The sequence below is a fragment of the Bipolaris zeicola genome (assembly GCF_000523435.1).
Source record: "Bipolaris zeicola 26-R-13 unplaced genomic scaffold scaffold_80, whole genome shotgun sequence".
NCBI classification, from domain to species: Eukaryota; Fungi; Ascomycota; class Dothideomycetes; order Pleosporales; family Pleosporaceae; genus Bipolaris; species Bipolaris zeicola.
In genome coordinates, this window is record NW_006912129.1 from 86,896 (window position 1) to 104,184 (window position 17,289).

Genomic DNA, 17,289 nt, shown 5'->3' on the forward strand with positions numbered 1-17,289 from the left:
AGGGGTTTTCTGGAGAATCGACCTGACTATCGGGCTCACACGCTATAAAGACCACCAAACTTCCTCCGCTATCAACTCGCCACAGCCTCCAAACTCCACCTTCCAGAGGAGATCGTTTTCTAGCAAACCTTCGTGATTGGAACAAATTTTGTACAAAACTACCTTACACCATGTCGGCACCTCTTGCAGTTCCCGTAGCGGGAAGCGGTTTCGTGCGTCGCCTCTCAGCAGTAGAGGCTACCCGCGAGAATATCAACATGGGCCCGACCGTCGTTGTGCCCCCACAACATCTCATGGCCCCATCCAAACAGTCGGAAATTGCCAGCGGCTTCGAGACTGCCAGACGTCACCTTGATGCTGTCGCCCCTGGATCACCTGATCTGACTCCTCCTGAAACATCTGTCACGGACAAATATGCATTTGCTTTTGGTGCGTTAGACTAAGTCCCATGTGAAGCGAAATAGTTCTAACTATGCATAGACATTGACGGTGTCCTCATTCGTGGTGGCCGTCCCATTCCAGAAGCCATTGAGGCCATGAAGATGCTCAACGGTGACAATGAATATGGCATCCAAGTCCCATACATTTTCGTCACCAATGGTGGCGGCAAGACCGAAGCTGAGCGATGCATCCAACTGAGCAAGCAGCTAGAGATTGAAGTCTCGCCTGGCCAGTTCATTTGTGGACATACTCCAATGAGGGAGATGGCCGAGAAGTATGGTACTGTGCTGGTCGTCGGTGGCGAGGGAGAGAAGTGCCGCATTGTCGCCGAAGGTTACGGATTCAAGGATGTGTAAGTCTCGTCCGCTGTTCCGCCCGCATACCTGTTTCTAACACGACCTCAGTGTAACCCCTGGTGACATCATCAAGGACAACCAAGATACTACCCCTTTCCGCAAGCTTACAGAGGAAGAGTACAACAACTCCCGAACCCGCAACTTTGCTGAGGTTGAGATCGAGGCCATTTTCGTTTTCGCCGACTCACGTGATTGGGCGTCGGACCAGCAGATCATTCTTGACCTACTCATGTCAAAGAAGGGTCGTCTTGGCACCAGGTCCGAGAACTACGACGAAGGCCCGCCAGTCTTCTTCTCGCACAACGACGTGGTCTGGAGCGCTTCGCACGACCTTACCCGTATTGGTATGGGTGCTCTCCGCGTTTCCTTGGAGGCCATGTTCAAGGCAGTCACTGGCCGTACCCTTGAGACAACTGCATTTGGAAAGCCACAAATCGGCACCTTCCAGTTCGCTACTCGGCTGCTCCAGGAATGGCGCAAAGACACCCACGGTATCGACTCGCCTCCTTCCACTGTCTACTTTGTAGGCGACACACCAGAATCAGACATTCGCGGTACAAATGAATACAATGAGCAAAACCCCGACGCCAACTGGTACTCGATCCTGGTCAAGACTGGTGTCTTCCAAGACGGTACCAAGCCTCGCTTCGAGCCCAAGGCCACAGTAAACACTGTCCTTGACGCTGTCAAGCACGGCATGGAGCGCGAGTACAAGAAGGCTCTAAAGGAGAGCATGATGGCGACAGGTGTGCTGGAGGAATAGATGGTTGACTTTTTGATTCTCGATATGTTTTTTTTAAATCCTGTACAGCATAGCATAGGTGTATGGCGCATTGGGGTCCTGGTTTCTTTCTTTCCTTTTACAAATACTAAGAAGAATAGCGTTTGTCGCTGTAGATGATAGATTCCTCTTAGATGACATGGACTACGTGTTCGTGATTAACCAACATCAATTCAGATGTATTCTTTATTACCTCCTCATCCCCATGAACAAGTTGTAAAACTCGACATGTTTCTACCTCTCAATCACTCTGCACCTCTCAATAACCGCACTCCCACAAAAGAAAAAACCTGTTGACCCCCAAGACCACCCCAGCATCACCACCCCTCCACACCTCCATCCCTCTAACAATCCCATCACCCCCCCTTCCAAGCATCGCCGCGCTAAGCGGCTGAAAATACCCCTCCCCCCTCCTCTGCCCCCCCGTCGGCGCCAACGACATGTGAATCCACTGATCAACAACCTCACAGTCGGACCGACATACTGACAACCCGCCCACTTTTTTTTTCATTACTCGTGGATTTTGTAAGCTACGTAGTGCTAGTAGTGGGGCATACGGCAGATGCAAGTGTATGGTAGGATGGGTACGCACGTGGAGTTGGTGGGGGAAAGTCACGTGGGGGGTGGAAGTAAGGGTGGAAGAAGTATGAAGAGGAGGGGGAGGGGGAGCGTTTTTTTTCACGAGAGATTAGAGGATGCGTGTACGCGTCGTGATGGGCAGAGCAAGTCGCCTGGCGGGACCAGAGTAAAGTAGATACGGTGATTTGAGTCATGTGAGTCGAGGATGAATATGTGCGTGTACGTAGGAGAAAGGGGGGGGGAGGCGGGAGTTCAGTACGTTTGTTAGTAGTAGTTGAGATTAGAGGACTCGGGTACGCGTTCGTGGTAGAGTAGCGTACGTACGTACGTACGTACGCAGGTTGGTCTGGAGACCGGAGTAGAGCGCAGGATGCGACGGGTGGATGGGGCTGAGGACCAGAGTTGAGTAGAAGGGTATACGGTACGACGTTGCGTTCCGGTTGATACGTTGCGTAGAAACAACGGGCGAATGGGGCCTGAGGACCGGTATTCTCCCCGTCTTACTACATCATCCAGGCCCTGTGTTCGCGTGGGAAATTAGCCATGTACGTATATGTACCTGCCTGCCGGGGGTTTTTTTTTCGGGCGTTCATTTGAGGAATTGTTCTGGAATTCTGGAACCCGTGGCTACGGTTTCTGGGATTTCTTTTGTTTGATGATGACATTTGTTGTGGATGGGTAAAGTTTTTTTGTTGAGGGTTTCAAGTAGACGTAGGGCTACCGTATCACAGTTCTCGAGTAGCATGCCCGCCGCACACTCGCCCTAAAGCGTAAGTATGAGGGCGGGATGGCGCTAGTGCTGTTTTGGGGGGGGGGGATGGGCGATGGAGGCTGCTGGTGGTGTAACCTTTGTTCTCGTTGCAAGGCGCGGAATTTGTAAGTAGTTCGAAACTCTATGTACATAGACAGGCACTTTGATGGACCCCCTTTTTTGGTCTTTATCGTTGGTATTGCGATGGACAAGATAGTCGGGGTTACTACGTACGCTAGGCTGCTGAGCTAGCTAGCTAAGGTTTACATGACAAACCCTGATCTACATCATCAATCGGTGTCAAACTTGTCAAGTTACAACCCTGCACTTTTCCCTTCACATCCATTTAGACTGTTTGCGTAAGTAGTAGCGCAAGGGGGGCCCGATCGCAGCAGAGATTAAGTATGGCGTGCTCTCTTTCTCTCTCTCTCGTTACGGCGGTAACTAACTACCGGGGATTACTTACTTACACACTAACCAAGTCCCACACCCCTTGCTAGTTAAAAACGTTGAAAGTGAAACATGGACAAGCCCTCTTTCTCTCTGCACTTTCTTTCCCCCCGGTAAACCCCCCGATCCCCCGAATATCCTGCCTAAACAGGCAACCCTTGACATCGCGACTCGTGTGGAAGTTTTTTTTCGGGGTGACGATCTGGGGGGTTCCTAGTTTAATCGTTGGACACGGAAAATGGAAGGATGGTGGTCATCATACCTCCTGGCCCTCTGGGTCCCCCCAGTCCCCTTTTCCCAGTCATAGTCCCAGCCACCTTCTTCTTCTCGTTATCTTATCGAGATCGTGGAGACCTCAAGCTCAAGTCTCGGGATAATATGGGTTTTCTGTGGGGGCGGTGTCCGCTACCCTGGCCCCCGTCATCCCTCTATTTCTCATTTCGCAATATACTATGGAATCGTCCCGTTTCCCCATGCCCCGTAATAAGGCCTTTTGAGTATGTTGGACAGAAATTTCATGCAATAGTCTTGTTTTGGATTTTTTTTTCTCTGTCTCTTTTTCTTAGTGCCCAGGCGGAAGTACGTTGGCGGGGAGAGGGTGAGACGATGTCGTTACATGGCGTGATGTGAGGTTCAAGTGTTTCGCATGCGTCCTGTTGGTCAAAGTTCGGAATAACCTAAGTTGGCAGTGGGGGCGCAATAATATATTCTCGTAGTAAGCATATTCTTGTTGATAAGAATAGCTGGTTTTGGGCATCAGGTATCGTTGTTTGTGCTTGCGTATACTTCAGCTCATAAAGCTGCGACACACACAAGTGTCATGTTTACGGGTCACGGAGGGCTTAATAACAAGCCTGATATTTGGAGATGAGTCGACTGTGAATCGAGGCGGCGACGTAGAGGAAGGAAAAGATTAATGGCTTAATCGGCTCTCGGCCCCGGGTGCTTTCACTCCCGCCATGACATGAGTACAAGGGGTAGAATACGAGTTGTCAGATGTCGGTGAAGATTCTGGAATGTGTCATATTACTCATGAGAAACTTACTGCACTAATGCTTTCCCGCCCAATATCTTACAGTGTCAAGTCAATACACTCGGTGTCGCAACACTTGGCACGTGATGAGACTCGAGGATGAGGCTGTAAAGAATGTGATTTTTATCAAAGAAAAAAAGATTGATAATTACAGAAACGTGTAAGCGAGAGTCGTGGTAATGCGTTCTATGATCTAAGTTGAGGTGCACAAGGGCACGGGAATATGCATCGTCACTCCTCAACCATCCACTTGAGAGCGGCTCTATGTACACATGCCGTCTCCTCAAGCCATGGTCCTATTGTATGCGTTCGTGTGGTAGAACCAATCCAGTTTCTCCATAATAGCCTCCTCCGTGTAGTCTGCCGAGTTGATGTTCTTGGGGCGGAATTCGGGCTGCATTGGATCAATGAAAATGGTGTCCTTGTCGTATCCCCATTTCTCGAGTTGAGTCACATTGAATGCTCCCATCATGCTTTGAACTATTAGTCCTGATGTATCCAAGAGGTGAAGGCTCTGAACTTACTCGTAGTCCTCGTGGACGAGGTTATGACAGTGGAACATATAGACACCCTTCCATGGTGCGTATCTTGCCACGACTCTGACAACTTCACCAGGAGCGACCCAAACAACATCCTTCATGCCTGCTGCTTCGTATGGCATAACCGTGTTTCTTCCTCCAGTGCGAGACAGGATCTGGAAATCAACGAGATGGATGTGAACTGGATGCGAGGCATTTCCACCTCCGTGCCTCAACTCCCAGATTTCATCCTGGCCTAGGATTGGTCGCGTCAGGATGCGGTTTTCGATGTCTACCCAACCGATACCGTTGATGACCCATGAACCGTTAACACGGGAAAAGGTAAAGTTCTTTGTGACATTGGCCTCTGGTGGCGGGGGGATGTAGTGCATCTCAGTCGGGAGAGGATCGTTGACTATGGAATTGTCGTCTGAGTCGCTGACAATGAATTTCATAATGCGATTAGTTGCGGCAAAGTCGAGGTTTCCAGCCATACCACGCTCGTTGTACATGGTGATGTTCTTGCCCGCGTGGTCGGCAAAGTCGACAATTATCTCATAACGTTCACCTTCAGCCAGGGCAAGGTTCTTGGTTTCTACTGGGTGCTGGAAGAGACCTGAGAAGAAAATCAGCAGAACCCGAATATATCAATCAATCGACATACCGGAATCTGAACCAATGACATTAAAGCTCAGTGTTTCATTACTTCCGTCTTCCTTGAGGTAAACGTCGAATGCTATTGTGAATCAGCACGCTGGTTACGATGTAGATCACATGATCTGACTTACCACGACTGACAGCACCATCGAGCACGCGGAAACGGTATTTGCATGGCTTCACTTCTAGGTATGGCCAAGGCTGTCCGTTGCTGCCGAAATGATTAGTCGCCATGGGATAACCTGTAAAGATTTTCTTACACTTCAATCACATCACCCCAAAGCCCAGTGTGGTTGTTGGTGTTGTATATCAGGGATCCGTTTGTGGTATATTGCTTTGCAGAAATAGCAAGTGGAATATCAAGGTCGCCATCTGGCAAGTCAAGCGCTTGCTCTTCGTCATCGCTCAATAGATAGAAACCATTAAGTCCGAAATACACGTTCTCGCCGGTTTCATGTTCGGTGTGATCCTATGGATATCAGCTCGTCCTTGGTAGCAACTAATTTAGAGTTGACTGACATGGTACCAGATTGTTCGTGCATTTTGTGCATTTGGATAGTAGTAGTCTTTGTACTGGCCAGGCAGCGCATAGTCTGCTGCCCATCCATCAAAGGGAGCACGATTGTATTGGCCATGCACGTGGACGGACGAATTTGTTGGACTGACGTTGTTGAACCGTACAACAGCCTCTGAAATGGAGCATTAGCTTAGTACGAGTAGGCTAAAGACTAATCTTACCTCGACCCTTGCGCATCTTGAAAGTTGGACCAGGCACGTGCCCATCATACGAGAACATATCGGCAGGTGGGAGGTCAGGATATATTTGTTTTTTGATGGCCTTGACATCGACTTCGTAATAGTCGATGATGGCGCCTGTGACATTGTTGGTGTAGGTGCTGTTCTGTCTTAGTCTTCAATCATGATCTGACTGGTGAGTATCCTACAATTTTGATTCCTTCACTGGGGGTATGGGAAGTGGGTATTGAAAGATCCATTTGTACTCTGGGCTGATCCATCTTTCTTCCTTGTCGTTCGGGGGAAGCAGATCATCTACTGGATACTCGTCTAAAATAGGGTCTAGAGAAGTTGGATAGGGTAGATACGATGTCGTAGTGGTGTTGGGTGTGGTGTAGTTAGCGAATGGCGCGGCACGAGAGCCTAGAATTAAGCAGTTGATGAAGAAATATGAGCGAGTGACTGATGAAGAAAACATATTGATACGGGAGAACTCTTTCAAGCTGTCGAACACAGAAGCAGAGGCATCACGAAAGCTTTAAGCAAGCCAGGCAGTGCACCACGTGCAGCCACACCATCATTATTCAAAGATCATAACAGAATCGGGCGTTCACCAAGACATGGCCAGCTGATGGGCTTTGGAGCTCGGCAGATCCAAAGACAAACGCAGGGATACCTGTGGCTTGCCCCGAGCAGTGGTGATCACAATGCGGTGCTTCCTGGAACCGATCGAGATCCACATTGTCGAGAAAGGGGGATCTAAGGGAGTTTTTCTCATGGCCAGCTTACGCTTCGGGTCTTTTGTCGAGAGATGATGGAGCTAACGAGAGAAAAAGCAAGTGATAAGATTGCAACTGGCTCTAGCACCATGATGGATGATTGAGAACGGACAGGGTTGATAAACATGTTATTGTGGTTTCAATGGAAACCATCCGGAAGAGCGTGATGGAAGAGGGTGTGTGTTTAATTGCACTGTGGCTGCCGTGCAGCTGTGGTGAAGTGGAAGCTGCGCAGACCCGTGGACCCTTCCTGCCCACTGGACATGTATTCACTAGGCCCAAAGCGTACGCACTAGCGCTTTCTTGGGCCTCGCTTTGTTCGTTTTTCCGCTCACTTCTCGTTGTAACCACACTCATCATCAGCGCAAGACACTAACACGGCCTTTTCGTACGCAATCTTGACGTGGCTGAAGACCACAAAGCTTATCATTGTGTTCCTGACCCGCAGCCTGCCCTATTCCCCAAAAACAAACCAACGAACCCCACCAGATAGGCGACATGGCAAGGGGCTGTGCGTTCCGTTGCTGAAGAAAGAAGGAAAGCATACAGGATTCCTTTCGAACGCCCCGTTCGGACGCTAGCAAGGCGATAAAAATAAACCACTCTCCGGATATCTGCATCCTTCATCGTGGCATTGTTGCCGCCCTCAGGCGATGGCGCTCGCTGCCACACCAAGTACTACGCCATCAGACACTGTGTTTTGTGCAGTCGCACGGCATGGGTCATGGGCATATGATGGCGCGGCAGATAAGTACATGCTATCTACACGTGTCGCTGCGACCTTTGTTGATGATGATCAATTATGGGGAATCAAGATTGCATCATCGATGTACATGGATACATCTCTCGGGTAATCCAAACCGTTTGCGTTGTTATTCTTAACTACGAAAGCTACGGCTCCGTCCTACCGACGGCCGGATTCTTGTTAAGGAAGCCCAATGCCCAGCTAGCGACAAGAAGCCCGTGACGAGGCTCACCGTCCAACACTTCTGCTTTGACCGATCATTCCAGCGCACGGCTTGGCAGCTTAGTCGATCCCTATCATATGTTTGACATGCATTTTGCCACATATACTGTAATCATCTTAGGTGTAGACGCACAACACCAAATTGTGGCGACCGGTGCCAAAATTCCATGTCACAAAACATGCAAGGATGCATCTCCCATCCCAACCAAGTTGGCCACATCCAAGACAACATCCAACAGGTCTCAGCTCCCAACATTCTAGTATTAATCAGATCCTGGTGTTCTCTGAGGCTTCCCTATTATCTTTGTTTCATGTTTGCAAGCCTATTGTGTCCCTATATTTTCTTATTCTGTAAACAACGCGTGCCGTGCTGTCTACCGCTATACTAACTGATATCAAAATAGCATCAATGCTGGCCGTGTTTGTTACCTGAGGCTACACAGTTTGGTTTAATCCTCCAAAATGTGCACAAAGCGTGGTTCATACGGTACTAGGTTATCCTGGCGACTAAATAACGTCCTGCTATCTGACAGTCGCCGAAGCCTTCGAGCCAGCCACAGCAGCCACCTCCGCCATTATCATTTACACCAATCAGCCAAGGCCCTCTAGACGCAAAGCATAAGAGGCTAAATAAATTGGATATGAGGAGAAGTTAGGCCCTACGACTGTGCGGATCCGCATACTTCACATATTATATGACAAGAACGAATCATAGCAACATGAGGGAGTATATCGTTATCCCTACTTGTGATGATGAATAATGCATAAAGCAGGCGTAGTAATGAAATGTTGTCGGGTATGGAGGTAATCTCAGCATACAGGCTGCGAGGCCGCAGGGTTATGATGAATCATATTTCAAATTTGTCAACATACCTCGAATGTGCTCATGCTTGCTCAACATGAGGGACCAAGCTCGAGCAGGTCCGACCTACCTCGCTATATATGCCGCGCTTCATGCTCCCAGTGGATCGATTACATGCTATCGTACGAAAAAGGATAATGCTATTGCACGTTGATATTGACATTTGAAGTTGAGGTTGACAAAGCCAGGGAATGACGTTGTTCCATGGCAAGTCAGAGAGCCCTGGAAATGTGGAGTCGCGCTAACGACGATGGATCGGCCAAAAGTTAGCAGCGCGTCGCCTCTCCAACGCTTCCATGTTTTGCGCCCCATTCAACACCACTCAGTTCTTAATCCTGTAAATAACTTATCTTCGACATGGGAAAGGGAACCGACAAGCTTTACATTACCCACTCGGAGTGGTCATCGGCCGACTCGTTTGGAAACGCGCGCGGCGCGAACAGCGCAAGTCGAGCGTCTGCTGCCGGCCTATCTTCCACATTCAAGCGCCTTCCGTTCAACTACTGCGCCGTCTCGCTCCAGCCCTTTACTGACCCCGTCTGTACTTCATCGGGTACGATCTTCGACCTCACACACATCCTCACCTGGTTGTCGAAACACCCCAACACGAACCCCATCGACGGATCGCCTTTGAAGCGCGCTGATCTTATTACACTGCACTTTACGAAAAACGAAGATGGCGAATACGTAGACCCGGTCACATACAAGGTCTTGACAGACAACACGCACGTTGTTGCGCTGAAGAAGAGCGGTAATGTGTTTGCTTGGGATACTGTGGAGCGGTTGAACATCAAGGCAAAGAACTGGCGGGACCTAGTCAGCGACGAAGATTTCACACGCAAGGACATCATCACACTACAGGACCCACAGAGCATTGAGTCAAGAGATTTTAGCTCATACAAACATGTCAAGGATGGAGATACGGTAGTGGCAGAGAATGAGAGCAGCGTGAACAGGGATGCATTAGGCAATGCAGCAAAGATCCTTAAGGCAAAAGAAGCCGTTGCGAAAGCGCGCGAGAACAGGAAGATCAAGGAGCAAGGCGGAACAACATCCAAGGCTATTGCCAACCTCCCACGAAATGGCTCGGCGGCCGCGAGCAGCGCAGAGCCCAAAAAGCCAGCCTACAACGCTGCAGTATACACTTCTGGTAAAGCTGCAGCATCCTTTACATCCACCGGCGTCACACCGCACACGTCAGGCGAGCGCGCTCTTCTCTCCGACGAAGATTACATGCTCAAGCCGAAGCGTGTAAAACAAAAAGGCTATGCGCGGATATCGACTACTCTGGGTGAGCTGAATATCGAGCTCTTGCCAGAGTTTGCTCCACGCGCAGTATGGAACTTTGTCAAGCTGGCGCAGAAGGGGTATTACAACCATACCATTTTCCACCGAAATATCAAGGGCTTCATGATACAGGGTGGAGATCCTACAGGTACAGGAAGAGGTGGACAGAGTGTATGGGGTAAGCCGTTTGAAGATGAGTTTGAGGGACCCGAAAGGCATAGCACCAGAGGCGTGCTAAGCATGGCAAACAAGGGCAAAAACACAAACACAAGCCAGTTCTTCATCACCTATCGAGCAGTCCCGCATCTCGATCGGAAACACACCATCTTTGCGCGTGTAGTCGGAGGACTGGACACGACACTACGATCCATGGAAACCGCCGAAGTAGGCGAAAAAGATAAGCCTGTGGACGACATTGAAATACTAGACGTAGTCGTCTTCGTCGACCCCTTTGAAGAGTGGCAAAAAGAGCGCAAAGACAAGGAAAACAAGGAACTCGAGGCCGAGGAAATCAAACGGCAAGGCGGTACCGTCGACGACAAGACTACTTGGACCGGTAAGCGCATACGCGCAGACGGCACTGTAGATAACGCCAGCAGTCATGGTATGGGCGTAGGCAAGTACCTCCAAGCAGCAAAACAAGAAAGGCAGAACCAAGACGAAGACGAGATTATAGGCTTCGTAGATGAAGAGGAGGACGCAGCGCCTGTCAAGAAGAAAGCCAAGACTGGTTTTGGCAACTTTGACGCCTGGTAAAAACCTCACGAACTCGAGCCTTTTTTTTTCTCCATGCATCAGGATTGATTCATAGCACAGCAACAAATGATACCCCCCCACCATTCCTTCTTTCAAAAAAACACAAGCTTCTTACCCAACACTCACTAACCAATCCTAAGTCCGCAAACTCCGCGCTCGTTATGTCATAGCGGGAAGTTGTATGCATGTATGCATGCATGATTGCGCACTACGCCTGCTGCACGCCGCTGACTACACAAACTACCTGTTATACCAACCTGCTGACTTTGCATACTTGGGGCGCGGGGGAAGACAATCTTCACCCAGTTATGTGAACTTGCTCTATGTTGCCTAAGGCTGATTTTGCATAATGCAACCGAAGTATGTAATGCGTATTGTCGGGCGATCGTGGGGTCACACGTGTGTGTGTGTGAGAGAGAGTTTAACGCCCTGCATTGATAGAGAGAGGGGGTGGGTTGCTTGCATGCGAGACAGGAATGCTCGAATGGTAGCTTGATAGCGCGCTCTATGTTGCTTGATTGCGGAGTTCCACTGTATCGTGGTTTAGCGGGGGTTAGTACAATGTAATCATGATTACATGACTGGAGGTTATAGATAAAGACGGGACAACGGCTGTCACATATTTTTCTCCTTTTTTTGCTTTTTGACACTGATTTGGATACTATTCTCACTTGTCGTTCAATTGTACATCTCGAATTCCCTTTTACGATTTCAAATAGTAGGAAGACGAGGTTCATACGCAATGCCATCAGACATCCCCACCTCGTGCCGCGCTGTCGTCATCGGCAAAGTCGGTGCACCCTGGACTATCAAAGACGTCCCTGTTTCCTCGCCGAATGCGGGTGAAGTCCTCATCAAAGTACAGGCTTGCGGTATATGTCACTCTGATGTATTTCTTCAACAAGGGCACCTCGGCGATCACATTTTCCCACGTGTCCCGGGACACGAAGTGATTGGCACCGTGGTTGCAGTTGGCGAAGGAGAGCAGAAGTGGAAGGTAGGGGATCGGGTTGGAGGAGGATGGCATGGGGGGCATGACGGCGTGTGCAAGGCGTGTAATCGGGGGTTGTTCCAGATATGCGATAAGAAGGATATAAATGGGGTTAGTAAGGATGGAGGATGTGAGTTTTCCCTTACGTTGATGTGACAGTACATTCTGCATATTTATTTGAGTAAAGAGTTTTGGAACTGACACATGAGGGTGTTGTTAGATGCCGAGTATTGTACTCTTCGCAGCGAAGCCGCGGTACGTATTCCTGCTGATGCGGATGCGGCTGAGTATGCTCCGCTGCTATGCGCTGGTGTTACGGTGTTCAATGGGATACGCAAGATGAATATCCAGCAGGGCGATACAGTGGTTATTCAGGGCTTGGGGGGTCTGGGACACCTCGCTCTACAGTATTCTCGCAAGATGGGATACAGGACGGTAGCGCTATCGTCGTCGAGTGACAAGAAGGACTTTGCGTTCCAACTGGGAGCGACGGACTACATCGACACGTCCAAAGAGTCGGCAGCAGAGGGACTCGAGAAGATGGGCGGCGCATCCCTCATTGTCGTCACAGCACCAAATCCACAAATCATAGGCCCTCTGGTCGACGGACTCGGGCCGCTGGGCAAGATGCTTGTTCTTGCGCCCGTGGGCGACGTGCCGATCAACACTGTGAGCCTTGTTCTGGGGGGCCGCTCTGTCCACGGCTGGCCATCGGGCCACGCACTGGACAGCGAGGAAGCGATTGACTTTGCGGAGCGTCAAGGGGTCAAGTGCATGATTGAGAAGTTTCCATTTGATAAGGCGGAGGACGCGGTCAAGCATATGGAAAGTGGCAAGGTGCGCTTCCGGAGCGTCATCGTCATGGACTAAAGGTCGTACCACCGGGATCAAGCTGGGAAGTGTTGCGAGATTCAGGATCGCGCAATGCACTCGAGAACTATAGTCGAGGCTATATGGAAACGTCGAAACATTTTTGGTCGAATCTTGTCCCTCTGTCGTTGTTCGTTTGGCGGTTGGCGTCCTGGGATGATCGAGGCCGCTCACCGGTGGTGGCAGGTGTGAGGCAGAGCTAAGCTCTGGGTTAGTAGTTAGTGGCTGCTAAGCTGAATGTCGCTGGGCTGGGCTCTGTTTCCTTGTTGATACACGAGTGCATAGTCGACTAGTAATGGTAGCCGTGTCTAATTCCGTCTCTCTGTCCGTTGAGGCCAAGTATGGCTTATCTTTCTCCGTCTCTCTCTCGCTCACTCGCGCACCTTGCCCCGACTGACTGCAAGCGCCCAAAGCGGCACAATGGACGGATGAGTGCGGACCGCTCGCCACTTCAGCAGCCGCCGAGCATTTTAATCCAGGCTGGCCTCGACACAAGCTTCCCACCAACGGTTCTTTTCGTGCTTGCGGGTACCTGCACCTGAAGCGCGCTCGCGACTTGTAACGCCTGCAGTGCCTGCGTCGGCCTATTAGGGGCCGCGCTGCCCTGGCTATTAACGACGTGCGCTAACTCCGTTGTTTCAGAAGACTGGGTTTTGGCCACTTGCAACACCAAACTCAGGTACACGACAATCCTCCAGGGGGCCTGCTCCGCCAATTGCTATGCACGACGCGTAGATGGAGCTGGGGTTGGGGCGACGAGGCCTATCTCGACGGGCTTATTGTAGATCTGCCTTAAGTTGTTGGCCGGTCCGGGCTCAGGTCAGCTGCGACCTGAGCTGAGTTATTGAGCGACTGAACATCACGAAGATCGCGGCTCTCCTCGGTTTCCTTCCTTGTTCTCGTCCCGCGCCACTGGCTGCTTCTTTCTTTCCTTCTTCCTCCTCTTCTTTTCCTTCCCGCGTTCCTTTCTATTCCTGATTGACGCTGTGCGTCGTCAATGTTGATCAGTCCGTTTGGGGAACAAAGTCGCTCTTTGCAGGCCTGGGGTCAAACTTTGAGTTTGCTCATTCATTTGTGCATTCGCGTTTGCTTCTTTCTACATTCTTTACTGCCATTTCCTCGCAAGAACGAGCGTGGCCATCGTCTGCTCCGTGTCAAGTCCAACTTTGTTCGAGAACTCGAATCTCTGGCATCATTATCTCCCTGACGTATTGGCCAACAAGAAAATCGAATAGAGTTTGTCTACAGCAAGACGCAGTTGCCAGATCATTGCGCCGACGCTCAGGCTCTAGTGGACTGGTAGCATATTTCAAAACTATCTACTAGACTAGGAACAGGCGCCACCGTCTCAAGAACGTCATAGCCCATATTCAAACGGCAGTCGTCTCAGATCCCCTCCGGAAGACGTTCTTCCATCGGCATTTTGCGTTCGGTAAACGACGCCTGAACGTGCGCCCAGATATCGCCGCTCGTATACGTTTGCTTCCTCACACCAGACCTGCCAATCTACACACCGACCCTTCACCTACCACGACAAACCTCACAATGATATCGATATCATTACGTGCAACCGCACTGGCATTGCTCTGCGCATCTACCGCCCTTGCTCAGACCGTCTCACTCTCAGCCTTTATTCCACGGATCGACAACCTCCCCTCGGCTTGCAACACTGTCTACTATTCGGCCATTTCTGGATGCGTACCGGGTGACTTTCAGCCTGGCGCAACATGTAGCGCTTCCTGCGTACGGGGTCTCAACCAGATCGGAGACAGTGTGAAAAAGAGATGCGCCGACGTTGACGTGGGCGAGCTGAGTCTCATTGGTGTCTTCCAGAATGGACTGGGTATCGCGAGTCTGTGTCCTGGCGTTACCGTAACGACCATCAAGTCAGACTCTCCAACGACGAGCACACAGTCGTCTAGGTCATCCACAAGCACAAGGGCATCATCATCATCGTCGTCGTCATCAACATTAGAGACAAGCTCAGTCAGCTCGACAGTTGAGGCAAGACCGACACCGTCAAGCTCATCGACCGACACGCAAAGCGAACAAACCACTAGCTCGATTTCTTCAACAAACGGCCTGGTTCTGGACCCAAATGCAACGGGATCGACCCCAACTACAACGGTAGCCGTCCCGCCCGAAGACACAAACGCTCCCGACCCATCGCTCGCGCCAGGCACGCAGTTGTCCAATGCCTTTTCAGGCGGCGGATCACCATTTGATGTTGTCGCAACAGGCTCATCAAGTCACCAAGATATATATGGTGGTGCCGCAGCAGCTCTCCTAGCGACAGCCTTCCTCCTTATCATCTGTGCATAGTTGCATATCACTCTTTTTTTTGTTCTCTTATTTCTTAGCGTTGTATATACGGCTCACGACACGGCGTTTGGGGCATTAGCATGTTTGATTTGTACCATATACCCGTACCGATGGATTGCAAGATCGATTAGTACTACAGCTAGCTGGGAATTTCAGCAGATTGGAAGCAATGGACATGTGTACGACGATGCAGAGCAGAATGGGCTGTAGAGCAGCGCCACAGACCCAGGCAGAGGCAGAGGCAGCTGGTCTCGTGCCATAGTGACATAGTACTATACGCAACGATGAATCAAACAGAAGCACGCCAGCTCATGACTCGTCAGTTGACAGATGACACTCTTGTATGCTTTAGTTTCTATACTTTTCCGTACACTATAGGCCATATTTTGTATATTTGTGACGTCTTGGCTCATGCGTTGCGGTCCTACTCTCAGCCCGCGGCAATAGACTGCTCCGGCCAACCCAGGCGACCCATGCGAGGTGGTAAGTAAGCGAGTGGGGGTGGCCACCACCTGCGCCCTAGACGTAATGGCCCATTCCCGCTCCGCTCGCCGTATTGTCGGCTGCCTTTCCGCTGACTCTGGACCCACCATGCAGGAGCACAGCCGTGGAAGATGAGGAAGACTTTATTGCTATGCTTTATCCACGGCTTCAAGGTACGTCTGCTTCCCTCCGTCGCGGACCCATGCGGGACCAGTGCCATACGTCATTGTCAGGTGGCGGCCAGGCCCAGTCTCAGCATAAACAACCAGCAGCGCCATTACAGCACTAGGCGGTTTGAAGGCAGTGAAACTGGGCACTGAAAACATGTACTGACAAATCGAGTAATAGGGCGGGGATGAGACGTTCAGAACGTTTCCGAGCCACGTGAAGGCGCTGCTCCAGCATGCCCTGCCCAAGGTCACCATCCTCACAATCACGTATCCCCAATTTGAGACAAGAGGCGACTTGCACGAGTGTGTAGGGAGATTCAAGGAATGGCTCCAGGACAAGATCATCGATCTCGAGGTGGCCAACTCGACGCCCTCGCCCACAGTCGACCCCTCGGTGCGGACCATCCTGGTGGGCCATTCCATGGGTGGCATTGTAGCGGCAGAAACACTGCTCTCCATTCTCTCGGAACAGCCGATCCATTCACAGTCGAATTCGCAAACGGGCGCCGACTCGCTGTCGGAACACTCGACACTCATGTTCCCATACATACAAGGTATCCTCGCCTTCGACACGCCGTATCTAGGTATTGCGCCGGGCGTGGTAGCCCATGGCGCTGAAAAGCACTGGAATACGGCGAGCTCAGCATACTCTGCGTACACCAACCTCGCCGGTGCATTTGGATGGGGCGCCAAAGACACGGCCTCCAGCACGGCCGATACAAGCAAGATGCTCCCTGCGCCCGCGACTTCTCCAAGCGCGGATGCAGCATCAGCGCCTTTATGGCAGCGTTACGGAAAAATGGCAATGTTTGCAGGAGCCGCAGGAGCCATTGCAGCTGGTGGTGCCGCAGCATACATGAAGAAAGACCAGATCAGCCAGGGCGTAGCATGGGCAACGTCGCACCTGGAATTCGTCGGCGTCCTTGCGCGACCTGAGGAATTGCGTAAGCGACTAGAGAAGATTGCAAAGTTTACTACAACGCACGAGCTTGGCTTCTGCAATATGTATACCACATTGGGTCATGCTATCAACAGCGAAAACAAAGAGCACGGCTGGACAGGCAAAGTCGCGGGTAAAGACCGCACTTTTTGCAACCTTCCAAAAGGCCAGCTAAAGAACTTCTTCATTCCTGCTGTAAACGATAAAGCTACGGCTGAGACATGGGCGCACACGTCCATGTTCGATCCCCGCAATAACCCGGGCTACTACACGCTCAGTGAGACAGCCAAGGAGAAAATCATTGAGTGGACGGAGAACACAGAGTGGTATGAAGAAAGCGAGGGACCCCTGATTGGGGAAGTAGGTGAAGAAGCAGAGATTGTGGAGCGTCAGGAGGTGGATGAGCAGATGCAAAAAGAGGCGAATGCAAAGGAAGCAGAGAAGGCGAAGAGTAAAGGTGATGGGGATGGGCTGGACGAGGAAGGAGAGTTTGTGCACCTTAAGCGGGGGGTTGAGGCTGCAGAGTGGGAGGATGAGGCGAGGAAGAGGACGGAGTTGTGA

The 17,289-nt window shown here is 50.8% G+C and overlaps 8 protein-coding genes across 8 annotated transcripts; 6 read left to right on the plus strand and 2 right to left on the minus strand.

Moving 5' to 3' along the window:
- Positions 1-170: 170 nt before the first annotated feature.
- COCCADRAFT_37057 (uncharacterized protein) lies at positions 171-1,560 on the plus strand (the record flags this gene model as incomplete). The annotated part of the gene is made up of 3 exons (XM_007714413.1): positions 171-429; positions 481-793; positions 846-1,560. The coding sequence occupies 3 exons, from the start codon at positions 171-173 to the stop codon at positions 1,558-1,560; spliced, it is 1,287 nt and encodes a 428-aa protein (XP_007712603.1).
- Positions 1,561-1,837: 277 nt separating this feature from the next.
- On the minus strand, positions 1,838-2,239 carry COCCADRAFT_96927 (uncharacterized protein; the record flags this gene model as incomplete). The annotated part of the gene is made up of 1 exon (XM_007714414.1): positions 1,838-2,239. A coding segment is annotated over one exon (402 nt), but the record flags the coding sequence as incomplete, so codon positions are not given.
- Positions 2,240-3,736: 1,497 nt separating this feature from the next.
- On the plus strand, positions 3,737-3,988 carry COCCADRAFT_96930 (uncharacterized protein; the record flags this gene model as incomplete). Its single annotated transcript, XM_007714415.1, has 1 exon — positions 3,737-3,988. One exon carries the CDS (start codon positions 3,737-3,739, stop codon positions 3,986-3,988), a length of 252 nt encoding a protein of 83 aa, XP_007712605.1.
- Positions 3,989-4,674: 686 nt separating this feature from the next.
- On the minus strand, positions 4,675-6,779 carry COCCADRAFT_96914 (uncharacterized protein; the record flags this gene model as incomplete). Its single annotated transcript, XM_007714416.1, has 8 exons — positions 4,675-4,864; positions 4,916-5,525; positions 5,574-5,645; positions 5,698-5,777; positions 5,827-6,035; positions 6,086-6,255; positions 6,305-6,462; positions 6,511-6,779. 8 exons carry the CDS (start codon positions 6,777-6,779, stop codon positions 4,675-4,677), a joined length of 1,758 nt encoding a protein of 585 aa, XP_007712606.1.
- Positions 6,780-9,266: 2,487 nt separating this feature from the next.
- On the plus strand, positions 9,267-10,952 carry COCCADRAFT_96910 (uncharacterized protein; the record flags this gene model as incomplete). The annotated part of the gene is made up of 1 exon (XM_007714417.1): positions 9,267-10,952. One exon carries the CDS (start codon positions 9,267-9,269, stop codon positions 10,950-10,952), a length of 1,686 nt encoding a protein of 561 aa, XP_007712607.1.
- A 742-nt stretch (positions 10,953-11,694) lies between these two features.
- On the plus strand, positions 11,695-12,813 carry COCCADRAFT_26527 (uncharacterized protein; the record flags this gene model as incomplete). Its single annotated transcript, XM_007714385.1, has 2 exons — positions 11,695-12,073; positions 12,164-12,813. The coding sequence occupies 2 exons, from the start codon at positions 11,695-11,697 to the stop codon at positions 12,811-12,813; spliced, it is 1,029 nt and encodes a 342-aa protein (XP_007712575.1).
- A 1,545-nt stretch (positions 12,814-14,358) lies between these two features.
- Positions 14,359-15,135, plus strand: COCCADRAFT_37061 (uncharacterized protein; the record flags this gene model as incomplete). The annotated part of the gene is made up of 1 exon (XM_007714418.1): positions 14,359-15,135. The coding sequence occupies one exon, from the start codon at positions 14,359-14,361 to the stop codon at positions 15,133-15,135; it is 777 nt and encodes a 258-aa protein (XP_007712608.1).
- A 614-nt stretch (positions 15,136-15,749) lies between these two features.
- Positions 15,750-17,289, plus strand: COCCADRAFT_5321 (uncharacterized protein; the record flags this gene model as incomplete). Its single annotated transcript, XM_007714380.1, has 2 exons — positions 15,750-15,791; positions 15,967-17,289. The coding sequence occupies 2 exons, from the start codon at positions 15,750-15,752 to the stop codon at positions 17,287-17,289; spliced, it is 1,365 nt and encodes a 454-aa protein (XP_007712570.1).